Source organism: Cariama cristata, unplaced genomic scaffold, assembly GCF_000690535.1.
Source record: "Cariama cristata isolate BGI_N322 unplaced genomic scaffold, ASM69053v1 scaffold7147, whole genome shotgun sequence".
NCBI lineage: Eukaryota > Metazoa > Chordata > Aves > Cariamiformes > Cariamidae > Cariama > Cariama cristata.
This window is the reverse complement of record NW_009625991.1, coordinates 27,519-39,775: the sequence shown is the minus strand read 5'-3', so window position 1 is coordinate 39,775 and position 12,257 is coordinate 27,519. Positions and strand designations below refer to the sequence as shown.

Genomic DNA, 12,257 nt, shown 5'->3' with positions numbered 1-12,257 from the left:
TGATGAATCAAACCGTTAACGCTCACTGCTCTTCCAATCAATGAATCAAACCGTTAACGCTCACTGCTCTTCCAATCAACCTTACTGCAATACTAGATGAGACCAGTGAAAATACATATTCACGTAGCTCTTTCAAGACATGTTTTAGTACACAGTCAGATGCCAAATGCTAATTATTTCTTAACAGAACAAGTAGAGCCCTTTTCTTTCAACTTTAATGTATAGGACAATGCCTTCCCTACAAGCAGACCTCTGATTTTCTATGTTGGACTACTGTAGTGTATTACGTAGCGACAGTAACATGCCTGTGGCTTTCCCTTCTTGTCAAAAGTTAAAAAGGTTAGGTCCCAGAGAACAGCAGTGCAAATCCCGGGATGTCAGACTAACACTGGCCGCTGACAGCATCTGCTCCATTGAAGGAAATCTGCGTGGGGCTCATCTGCTGCAGCTGAGGCATCCTCGCTTCCAGCGGCTTGTCGTTCGCCGACTGCATCGTCTGGTTCCTCTTCCGCAGCATCTGTCCGATCCCCATCATGGGGAATCTGCCTCTGCTTTTAACACAGTTAGGGCTGCCCAAGGGGTTGTTGGAAACCAGCTGAGTAGGGGACGCTGCTTCTTCCTTTGCCGGGTATGCTTTTTCTTCATACGTGAAAGAGACTTGGGTGGGGTGGACGGGGGAGGTGCTCCCTGGCTGAAAAAGTGGGGACAGTGTCCTTTCACTTGAGCTTTTGTAAGGGAAATTCATCGGCGAGCCTAAAATCCTGTACTGATGAGAGGGGGAAACCTGGTCTATTTGGTCCTCTCTGTCAACCGACTCGAAGGAGTGCACAATATTCAGGATGAGAGGAGAGTCCTTTGCCCGGCCCCCGATCCGGGCCGGCTCCTGCTGCGGAGACTCCTGCCTCTTGAGGAGCCGAGGGGTCCGGGGGGGCGGCTGCTGGACCTCGAGGTACTCCAGCGAGCTGGAAGTGACGCAGCCCGTCTTGGCTGCCAGGGGGTCGAGGAAAGGGCTCACCCCACCGCTGGAGTCTGCAAAGCAATCAGACAAGGAACCAGAAGAGCAGATTGCATTTAACAGCACTGCCTTCTCTGCCTTACGGCAGACAGCGTCCGACATCACCTTGCACAAATTTTCAACGAGCGTGACAAACGCACTAGTTAAAACAAATGGTCTTAGGGATATACTCAGAACCTAATTCCCTGACTCTCATTTGATACTTACGTTGCTGTTTCACGGGTAATTTATCTGCCACTTTCCTCAAAGGCAGGAAGAGTGCTTAAACTGAGTGAGACAAGGACATGAAATGGAAAATCACAGATGTCTTCAGCTGTTTGTATTAATTACATCCTCTAAGGCCACGTCTGAGAAATCTCACATTTATCCTGTCTTAGCACAACTTTGCATGTTTTTTACTGGGTCTGCGTACTGTATTCACTGACATACCTAGAGACACAGGGGACAACAGTGAGTTAATCTCTAATGTCTTCCCTTGCATTTTGGAACAAAATCTGTTCTTGGTTTCACACGTGTAAATATGGAGTAGCTGCACTGGCCAGATTCAGGCTGTTACAGTTGGAACAGATTTGCTGCATCGATTGCAGCGAGAATCTTCCTCTAGCAAGGACTGAATATAAATGGAACAATCTTTGCAGGATTTGGCCCAGTAAAACAAAACAGCTCATGGAGAAGATCTGCTCAGCTTTTACAGGATGCTGGCACTCACTTATGCCAAGCTAGCCGCAAGAAAACACGTTTTGCTGCCTTTATGGAAAGCTGCCCAAGGAGCCTGCTTTGCTAGGTTCCCCCTGACTGAAAGAATTGCGGACCGGCAGTTAATCACTGTCCGCGAGCTCCCTCGGCCTCAAACCATCTAAAAGGGATATAAAGTAATTTAGGTCTGCGAGCCCTCAGGTCACAGCCACAAATCTCAGATGTATTTTGTTTGAAAGGGACGGTCTTGGCAGGGGTTGAGACCTGAATGGATGTACGGGACAAAATCACCTGCATTGAGAGTTGTCTGGGAAAAGCAGACCAGGGTTAATCTGACTAGTTTCTTTTTAAAACTGGTCAAAATTATTTGACCACTTCTCTTAAGAAGTGTCAAAACGCGGTTTCCATAAGCAGAGAAATGCTTTAGCTAAGATCTGAATGATTTTCAGGCTTCAGTTCAAAAAAGCAGTGAGAAACCCAAAGAGGAAAAAAATGAACTAGGTTTGCTTCCCCTTGTGCCTCCCTCCCAAAAGGAACAACAAATCTGAACAAAAAGAGCATTTTAAAATGTTTTTTACATTTTTCACAAAAGGTACGTCCCATTTCTGACCAGCTCTCTGGACTACTGCTACCTTGCAGCAGAAGTGCCTGTGCTGCCAGACAAACACCATGCCCACTTTTTTTCCAGGTAGAAAGCATCAAAAGATAAATTATCAAGTCACAAGAAAGAGCATGAAACCACCACAAGCCACCACTCTAAACCCCCCCCCTGACACCACAGTAAACGTTTTACATTGTCGTATCTCCCCCCACTGCTCTGTAATCACCTCCCCTTGTTTCGTTCCTTCATTTACCAGCTGGCCACATCACCTTCCTGCTCCTCAACGTCTCCCATCCACATGTGCGCTACCGACACCCCACCTTCCCCGCTGACTCCCCTTTCCCTCCACTCCTTTCTTCCGCCTTCTTTTGCGAGCAGCTCTCACCCATCCCTCCCAGGCTGCCTCCTACCCTGCGTGATTAACGCTCTGCTCTCCTCTGGCTGTCTCGTCTTTTCCTTTCCCTGCTAATGCTTTTCCTCCTCCTTTGGCTGCTGGGGTTGGCAGTCACACCTGCATTTCTTCTTGGCTGCCTATTTCCCCTTCCTCCACCATCAGCCGCTGCCCACTGCTTCTCCCAGAGATGCCGCCGTTACCGGCACTCTCCTCAGGGTTGGGGATTTCTTCCCGTGCCACCCCTTAGTCCCCTCTTAGCAAAATGCGTTCGCCGGTAGGAAGAAGCTTGTCTACCGGCAGTGATTTGTCAGTGATCTGGGGTGGGTGTTGATGCTTTCAAAGCACCAGCGTGAAGTGCAGGTGATTTTGTGTAAGTATGTATAAACAGAGAAAGCAAGCTTTCTTTAAAACACTGTGGGAATTCTGTCAAAGAAAGAGAGAAGTAAAAGTGAGGATTCATGGCTGCTGAACATTGTGATGGTTCCCTCAGGATGTTTCGTTCAATGTTTGACTACGTTATCCAGTCCTCTTCCACACAGCACCTCCAGAGCAGACAGTGAATGCAAGCCCACAGCCCTTTGCCACGAGCATTTACCAGCAAGCACACAACACACAAGATGCTGTCGTTAATACCGCGCGTGCCCACGCATGCACATGCGCACAGGGACACACCACTGCCATTCCTCCCACTGACCTTTCTCTGGACCTCCAGCCCTGGTGACTTTCCGGTCCTTCAGCAGAGCCTTGGTGCTATGTATCTGTGAGATAAGACAGGAAGAAGGCTGTCTATATGAAACTGGACTTTTCTCAGTTTTCTTTGGGAGCTGACGGTGAAGAATCTCCCCTTTCTTTTCTTGTTCTTTGAGTTTTTTGTCCTTTAAGTTGTAAAACAAACAAGAACAATTTGGTTTACTTAAGGGAAGTTTAAATGACCCCCAGACTTATAAGCACACCACTTACCGAAGCTCAATTAAAAAACTATACATTCACAAGGAGCTTATCCTGGCTACTCAAAGTAACTAAATCTTCCATGTCTCATTTTCCTCTGATCTGTTTGACATGATTTCATGGCCCCCATCTGCTCTGACATTCATGAAGTGTGAAAGTTGGTTTGGGAAAATTAACGGAAAAGGAAAGCTTTCTCTTCAGAGGTCCTTTGTCCCAGGAGACCTCGCTGGAGCAAGCAGATACAGGTTTGTGCTCCTCCTGAAATTTGCCTCCCTATTTAAGCACCAAAAAAAGGTCTTTGATTTCTCTTTCTACAACATTTGAAAAGGTGAGCTGCAAAGCTTTAAAGAAGTTTAAACTCTTTGAGTCATTCATCTTCTGTCCAAACAAGATCCAGAGGAATACGGCCCGTGCTTTTACAGCATCTCTGCAACTGCAGAAGACATGGAGGGGGAGAAAATTACTGACCCAACCCTTCAGTGAGCCCTAACTCCTTTTTGTGATGGGGAAGGCAACTGAAGGTGGGATTGCAAGTGCGTATGTCCTAAGAGATAGGTTTGCTCTTCAGTGATGATAGAGGAAAAACAGAACCTAGGAGTGGGACTCTGAAGAGGAATACAATTTTCAAAGCACTGTTTTACGGTAAAAATTCATTGTATCTTCTTTCAACATGAATCACTAGATTCCGCAAACTGCGCAACACTCTTTACCTGCCACTGATTTCAGAAGGAGCCAAAAGTCTTCTTTCATGTCAAAAAATCAGGCATCGAATTTGCGGCTTTGTTTTGCTACCCCTCAAAGGCTTCAAGGATCTCCTGCCTTTCTGGAACAAAGCTGTGTGGTCTGGTTTGAGATGCCACTCTCAAAGAAATGGAGCTTTTGTTTTGGTTGCTTTGGTTTGGGGTTGTTTCTGTGGTCGTAATTCTCATTTAAGTAACATATTTTGCTGTGTCTTATTAAAAAGTCACTGTAAGTACAAGTCTTTTTCTAAAATGCAGGAAAGTTCCTTCACCCAATTATGTGCCTGTATTTTGTCTGGTAATTATGCACTGCCAAAGGGCTGGCTCTCTTGATTTTCTTTTGAAAGTTGATTGACATGAAGCCTATGAAACCCCTCAAATGCAAAGTAATGTGCATACATGTGAGAGAGGGAAAGAAAGACGCAGAAGACAACTTGGGTTCTCTTGGGCCACTAAACAGCCCTGGAAACATATTAAGACACCTAAGAGCAAAATAAGCGGACTACACTCGTTACGATCATTCCCAGCTCAGACAGAGTCCAGCTCCGTGCACAGACGGTCTCTGGGCACCGCTGGGCTCATTAACCTTTGAATTTTCAGAAGTTATGGAGTTGGAAGGAGGAGCTTCAGTGAATCATGAACTAGAGTTTTTCGTTTTATTACAGAAGTGGTTAGGTGACTTGGGAGAGCGAGAACCAGAGACCCTCTGTGAGCTCCTCACTGTCTCCACCTCAGTCTCCCTTCACACACGTGTTTTTTTTTCCCCAGCCTTCTCTCCATCCATCCCTTACCTCCTCCGATTTATTTCCCTTCAGCTAGCTAAAGCTGGCTAACCCTTCCGCAGAGACAAACCCGCACATTATGGAGCTGTCATCACTTTGCTTGCGTGATAATTCTTTGTCCACCTGATGTCTCTCCCCTTGCCTTCAGAGGCTGTAAACACCTCCGGCACCGAGTATTTATTCCTCCCTGCCCATGCTGTGCTTGGAACAACACAACATCTGATCGGTCCCAGGAACCATCTTGGCGAGCACAGTCACTACCGATGACGATGAAGTAATAACAACAGCAATAACAATGGCAATAATAATAATAATGCTGTGTAAATAACACCCTGCGACAATGGAGTCAGTGGGAGCCGCACAGTTAATTTTGAGCCCACCACACTATTTCTCCTCTCAAGGCACTGAAACTCTGCTGCCAAGTTCAGCAGAGACTGGGCTCTACCGAGTATCTTTTTTTAAAGGTACTTGTGAGGATGAGCCCAAGTGGTGACTATATTAAGCCCAAAGGAGCTGATCAAGATTGTTAGCGGCTTTCTGCTATTTTTGATAGGTGAGGAAAGAATGTGCATGTCAGTTGCTGCAGCATCTGTCGGAACGCAGGACGTTTCAGTGCTGCGATATTTTTACCCTAATGGTGCGAGAGCCAAGCCGCGGCGCCTCACCTGCCCACTGCTCCTGACTTTGCCTTCACACTGCTGTTATGTTTTCTAAGCAGCAGTAACACAGCAGTCATACCATACAGTTAAAGCACCCACAAAAAAAAGAAAATTCACATATCCGGTGTTAGCAATTAATTAGTTTACCCTGAATGAACATTCAAATAGTCTTAAAAGTATTTTTAAAACTTACTAACATTGTTTCTCTTAGACGATGGTTGTGAGAGGGGAAACGACCAAAATCCTAAACTCCCAACGTGCCACATACTATTATATCTCAAAAGGAAAGGAAGATTTCCGTTGGGGGAGTTATAAAAGTTCACTCTTCACTGTACCGTGCAGAGCCATGTAATGGCATGCTGTCACACAAAGCAGGAGTTGTACCGGTATGTTATACTTGAATAGGTTTGGCATTACATCATCCTCTGCTATTTCCTGGCCTGACCTCGACCCTAAAACCTACCTCTTCGTCCCAGATTGGAAAGGACGATAAAGAGTATTTGCCCTGGCCACATCTGAAATGGTGACAGGACAATGACACAAGTCCTTAAAAACTGCAAACTCCCTGAGTCTGAGCCTGCCAGGTGCCCTGCGGGAGGCAGGTATCCCCAGCACAGCTCCCTGGCTGCGGGACGGCCGCTCGTCACCTGAGGCCTCGCCGACAAGATGGGAGAGATGGGGAGGGAGAGACAAGACTGCTGCCGCCCTCCCTCCATCCACCCCGAGCACTACCACGAAATCAGCCCGCAAACCAGCCTGCCGACTTAGCACTGGCAGCAGCTCCAGCACCCTCAGCCTCGGCGCATCCATCCCAGCATCCCAGGTGCGGGATCCTCACAGAGAAGAGGGGCCGGGCATGGCCACTGCCCGTCTGCCCCGCCGCCGGCCCCAGCAGCAGGCAGCCCCCCGCCCCAGGCAAGCTCCTGACTCCCCGTATTTCACATGGCTGGGGGGTCGGCTGCGGGAGCTGAAGCCACCCAGCTCGCTCCCTGCTATTCCCATGGCAACGCACAGCTCCGCACTCTGCAGCCTCTGCCTAGGGACCAGTGCCTCCTCGTTCCCCCCTGGAAACGGGGGCTGAGAAGGGGACTCAATCTCCAGCTCATCAACCTGCCTGAGCTTACAAAACCCCGACCCCTGCGCCCGGCGGCACCCACTGATCCCAGTGGCATGAGCACTACCAGGGCTGCGCTCCCATCCACACGAAGGCATTCCAGGAGAGACGTCTACCACAGTTACAAACGGCAGTAGCATCCCTGGGTCTGTATTCACCCACGTGTGCTGCTTCAACTGCCCTGGTACAGTAAGGGTAACACAACCTCCTTCTGTAAATACAGCTAAAGCGATATAAAGCACACTTTATACTCAGCTATGCCCATGCAGAAAGAGAATATACTGTATTATTATCGCAGTGTCTGCACTGTGATTGCATCACGGTTAACTATTTCAAGAAAGAAATGACACTCGCTCATCCTCTAAATAGCTACACTGGGACTAACTGCGTGCAGGAGGGACTTTGGAGGGAGCCTTTATCCCTAAGCGTGCCTACAAACCAAACTGGGGTCATACACTGGCACTACCGTCAGCTTTCCATTATCCTTAGGGAAGTCAAATGTCGGTTCCCTTCTAGGGGCGCGGAGAGTTCAGGACCACCACCAAACCAGACCCTGCACTCCTCTCTCGGCTACACGCAGGTGCACAGGCAGGGCTGGCTGCAGACCCCCCTGCACGGGGTAGGTATGCCAGAGCCGTAAGCTAATGCCGGCCGGCCGGCCGAGCCACCCGTGTCTCTCTGTCACTGCACACAGAAGTGACACCAGCAGGGCCCCGAGAGCATCAGGATGCACCATGCGATGTCTGCAGTGTTCACCTCCAGGCACCTGCCTGTGTTTCCAGGGAAAGGTTGCCCTGCAACAGCTTCAAGTTAGCTGTCAAGAGCATTTTGAAATATTATATTCATTGAGTCTACCCACTGCTGATACATTTTAAGTAAGGTGGGTTTTGATTTATGTAAGAAAAGAATGATAAGTGCTTTGCCCTGATATTTCCATCTGGCTGGCAGTTCAACTTGTCTTGCAAGCAGACTTTAAAATAATCAACACCAGCCATGATATAAATCTGCCCCTGCAATTAGATCATCAATCCAGCGCTGAAGAGTAGCTTTTGAAATAGGTAGACTCTTCAAGAATACTGCTCTTTGTGTTGGTAGGTAAGACTTGCACAGCTCGTACTACTCTCGTAAGTTTAGTGCTTGGCAAAGAATCAGCCACGGAAGAAAAATCCAGCCACGAGAAGACTCCTATTATCTGATATGTATTCTTTTAATACAAACTACCTTCTCTATTGGCAGGCAAAAGGACTGGAGACCGACAGAGCAAAAAGTTAACCTGGTTAAATCTTTTCACTGGCCAAGGGAAGTCCCTCACGATGCAGTGGGCTAGTTCTGCATCACTTCTGCTAAGAAGCAAAAAATACTAGCCTGGGCAGTGTGTTGTGCTAATACAATTTCATCATTTCTGGCAGTCAAGCCTGGGTTGACCCAGGACACCAGGAACACCAGGTGACCAGGGAGGGTCTGGAGACTCATGGCAACAGGGTTGTGGTCTTCTTAGAACACCAGCAGCTTGCACCCCAGAATGAAACTACGGAGCTCTCTGAAGAAGTTTGCATTATTTTGCTAAGAGAAGCATTTAAAACTTTAGTTTTCTTCATAAAAGCTGAAAGTCACCTTTACACTTCCGCCCTATGGGATTGTTATGTGTTCCTTCGAAAAGAAATTGAGGGGATTATTTGTCCTGCACAGGCAAGACCACAGGTCTTTTTTTTTTCTCCATAAGTCCAGAAACCCATTGCCTTAATCACAACTGCCAAGGATCCTCAAAATCAGTCTGTTTTCAAAGTACCTTAGCGAGTTTTAATGAGCTTTACCTCAAAGGAGTCTTTATTTGCCTTGTATTTTTCTATCTGGTATAGCTGGTTCTTGTGGCAAATATTATCCGGGCCTTCAGACTTCTGTGGAGAGAGAAGCACAGAAAAGTAAAGTATGTAAGACAATGAGAGAAAACTAACGTTCAGTTACTGTTTAATGGACCATATCCACTCTTGGCATTCAGTGGAGGTGCATCAACTTACAGAGATGGTGAATTTGGTCCATTACATTTTAAATATCATTGATGGCATCATCATTAAAACAAGCATGCTAAAAGAACTGAGAAAAGAAAAAAATGAAGAAGCTGTTGTCAGGTTGGAAGGCCGTTGGGGACAATTTCTCTAAGAAGCAAACACATGAAGAGGAAAACTCCACACAACCACCGTCCTGCCCGTGCAGTCATGTAGGAGCCTGGAGACCCTCAACCAGTTAAGATTCCTCGCCAGACCACAGGCAGCTGTGGGCAGAGGTCAAGGGAAGAGAGCGTGCAGCTTGTCTTTGTGCGCCGTGCCCATCCCAGCACTCCAGCAAGTACCACGCAAAACCTGGCCGGAGAGCTCAGCTCCCCAGGATGTACAAGGACGGGTGACATGTGGCAGCAGACTCCTGCCCTAGAGAAACAGCTTAATCTTAATAGCTCTTAAGCTTCCTCTTGATTTCCTGAATCAAATTACATTGTGTTATTGGCATTTCAAGCAGCAGAATTATCTCAACACACGGACACAGTACGTCACAAGTCACAAGTAAGGCTCTGCATGGCAACAGTTTCCTTTCTATAGGGTCGCTGCCTAGCTGGAGGGAATCTCCTATGGAAACAGGGACTCGCGAGACATAAAGCCTATCAGCAAATATCTCTGCAACCTGGGGAATTCTTATCTGAAATAATGTTATTCTTTTGCAAGGAATACTTCCCCTTCATGGTTACTCCTACAAAATTAGGAAAAAAAACCAAACAACTTTGGGTAATGCCTTGATATCAAATGCCAGCAAGCAGGGAAACTTTTAGCACTTTTTTTACCCTCCTCACCCACGTCCAAAGAATCGGCATCAAGCAGTACTTACCCTGAGGCTTGCCAAGTAGCGCTCCAGCTTCTTATTAAGTAGAAAGTAGATGGCAAGTGTGTGACTTGCCCTGTTTGAGAGCACAGTGTTGATAACATCGCTGTTCTTGTAGCCAAGCTTCTCGGTCATATGGAGCAGCACGCTTTGGCTGAGGTCCTCAAGGTGAATCCTGCACAGAGAGAGAGGCAGAGCACGCCGTTCACAGCGTCCTCCCAGTGACAGAGCCTTGCCAGCCACGGGGGATGTGGCAGAGCGTAAAGAAGAGGCCTGAAAGGCTTGGTAACATGTGAGTGATCAGCTCTCTCCTCCCGTGAGCAGGCACGAAAAGGGCAGACTATTTGGGAACCACAGGCACTGCGGGATGCTGTGGTAGCTGAATGAACAGCACTCTCCCCACCAGGTCCTATCCAGACACAAAATGGCACTGTGATGCTCAGGATGCCGCCATTTGTTACCCTGCCTCCAACCAGTGAAGACTGCCAAGATCATCCAGCTGGTTTTCAAGGAAACGAGGTAAAATCCAACTCAAGCAGCTACGTTTGGCTTTCTAAATGACCCTTTCCTTGTCATCAAACACCACTGCATTCACCTTCGTTCCCTACCTGTTGCACAATATTCATGCACTAAGTAGCTAGGGAATTTGACGCTGGAGAAAGGGGACGTACAGGGAGAGTTATTAAAGCAGCTCTCAAAATGGTAAAACTGCTGCTATGCTCATGTCAGTTAAAAGCACAAGTACAAGACATGTTTATGTATGTGCTCTTCTCTAAAGCCTATAACAGACTCAGCCAAGGCAAGAAATGGAGTACTGCAGCCTTGTGGAAATGGCAAAGCGTCTTCTCAGTCTAAGTTAAAACCAGATTTTCCGAAGAACTCTGCTCCTATTTAGACCTCTAAATGAGCTGGCCAGCTTCCCAGATGTACCCGTCAACTCTCATCCATCTCCGAAGAAATGCTGGGCTTCATTTGGTTTCTAAAGGATATTCCTGGATCCTAATATCAAGCCTAATATCTGGTTAAGGCAACTTAGGGGACCTTAGGTTGTGGGCTTTTTCACAGCCTGCCTTCCCCCTTCCAAAGGACCATTCTCTACCTTTCCCGCTCCTGCCCTGCTGTCCCCCTGTCCTGGGCACCTGTGATGCGAGGAATGCCCAGACAGCAGTCTGGGTCTGATGTAGAGGACTTAGACGAAATGTAGAACACAAGCTGGAAAATCTCAAGTAACTCTTTTCCTTTATTCAGCGTGCTTATTAACAATCGTTCTGCAGCTAAGGAATGCTTGGGGTTGGGTTTTTTTAAGTTCAAAAGCAAAACTTATCTTGGTCATTGCACGTTAAAGCATCTGGACAGCAAAAGAAATTCAAGTAATTTCTACTTGAAGTGCTCAGCAAAATGGGAAAATTTTGCTTGCCTTCGGGGAATTTTTTTAATGAAAGCAAGCTTAAAAAAAGCCTGGGAGAATCTCCTGCAAATGCAGTTTCTGCCGTTCTTCCACTTTATCTCCACGCTCTCCCCTTTCTTACCATGTTCCTGTCTTGGGAACAACGCGTGTTACCCCTGAAATGGTGGAACAGCACTGCAAGAACATAACACAGATTCTTGCTTGTGCTGATTAAGAGAGGAAGTGCTTTTTTGCAAATTCAATGGTGGATTTTTCAGAACTGTTTTGGTACATCTTACCCACATCTGCACGCTAACAAAAACTTGGAGAAACTCTGTCGAAGCTGACTCTAGTGGTACTTCCTGAGGCAAGCTCAAAAGGAGTCAGGCCATGTCTTTAAATATTTCTTTACAAATAAAATTTATAGAGTATTTTCCCTATAAATCTCCAGTATGACAAAGTCTAGGTAGGTCAAGCTTGGGGCATCAACTAATTAAACCAAAGAAATATCATCCAAAAAATGAAGTGAAGGAATCTGTATGGCTTTTATCTTTACAGTTTCACATAAAATCCGGGTTCAGATAGAAGGAGGATCTACTTTTCTTTTGATTTCAGACCAAATAATAAGAAAAGCAGTGCAACGAGAAAGAAAGAAACTGGTTTTTTCAACAGCAAAGCATAGCATTCCACATTGGTGTTCCCTTCAAAAGTGCTTATAATAGGAGAGGATTATTATAATCACCATACATACACATATATGCATGAGCAAATATATGCTCTCTCTATAGTTTGGCACTGCATTTTCTTCTGTTCTTCCATTTGATTCCCTTGCCTTTAGGAGGGAATGATTAATGGGCACTCCATAAATGAGGCGCGTTGCACAGCTCTTCTATCTCATATAGGCTGGCCTCTTCCCTGAGTCACCTACGTAACTGCCCCAAGGGGCAAACTCTAGAAGGGATGCTTCCATCACAACCTGACTAAAGCCTGACAACTGCAAGCTAGGAATTAAAAAACAGAGGCATGAAAATGTACCTACAAATGCAAAAG

The 12,257-nt window shown here is 46.7% G+C and overlaps 1 protein-coding gene across 1 annotated transcript in view; it reads right to left on the bottom strand.

The window, feature by feature from the left end:
* Positions 1-382: 382 nt before the first annotated feature.
* HUNK (hormonally up-regulated Neu-associated kinase) overlaps positions 383-12,257 on the bottom strand; it is a gene marked incomplete at its 5' end in the record, with an annotated part of 34,909 nt that continues 23,034 nt past the window's right edge. The window contains 4 exons of the mRNA XM_009703832.1: positions 383-1,029; positions 3,401-3,464; positions 8,764-8,847; positions 9,827-9,995. Coding sequence (XP_009702134.1) covers positions 383-1,029; positions 3,401-3,464; positions 8,764-8,847; positions 9,827-9,995 — 964 coding nt within the window. The remainder of the gene's footprint in view (positions 1,030-3,400; positions 3,465-8,763; positions 8,848-9,826; positions 9,996-12,257) is intronic.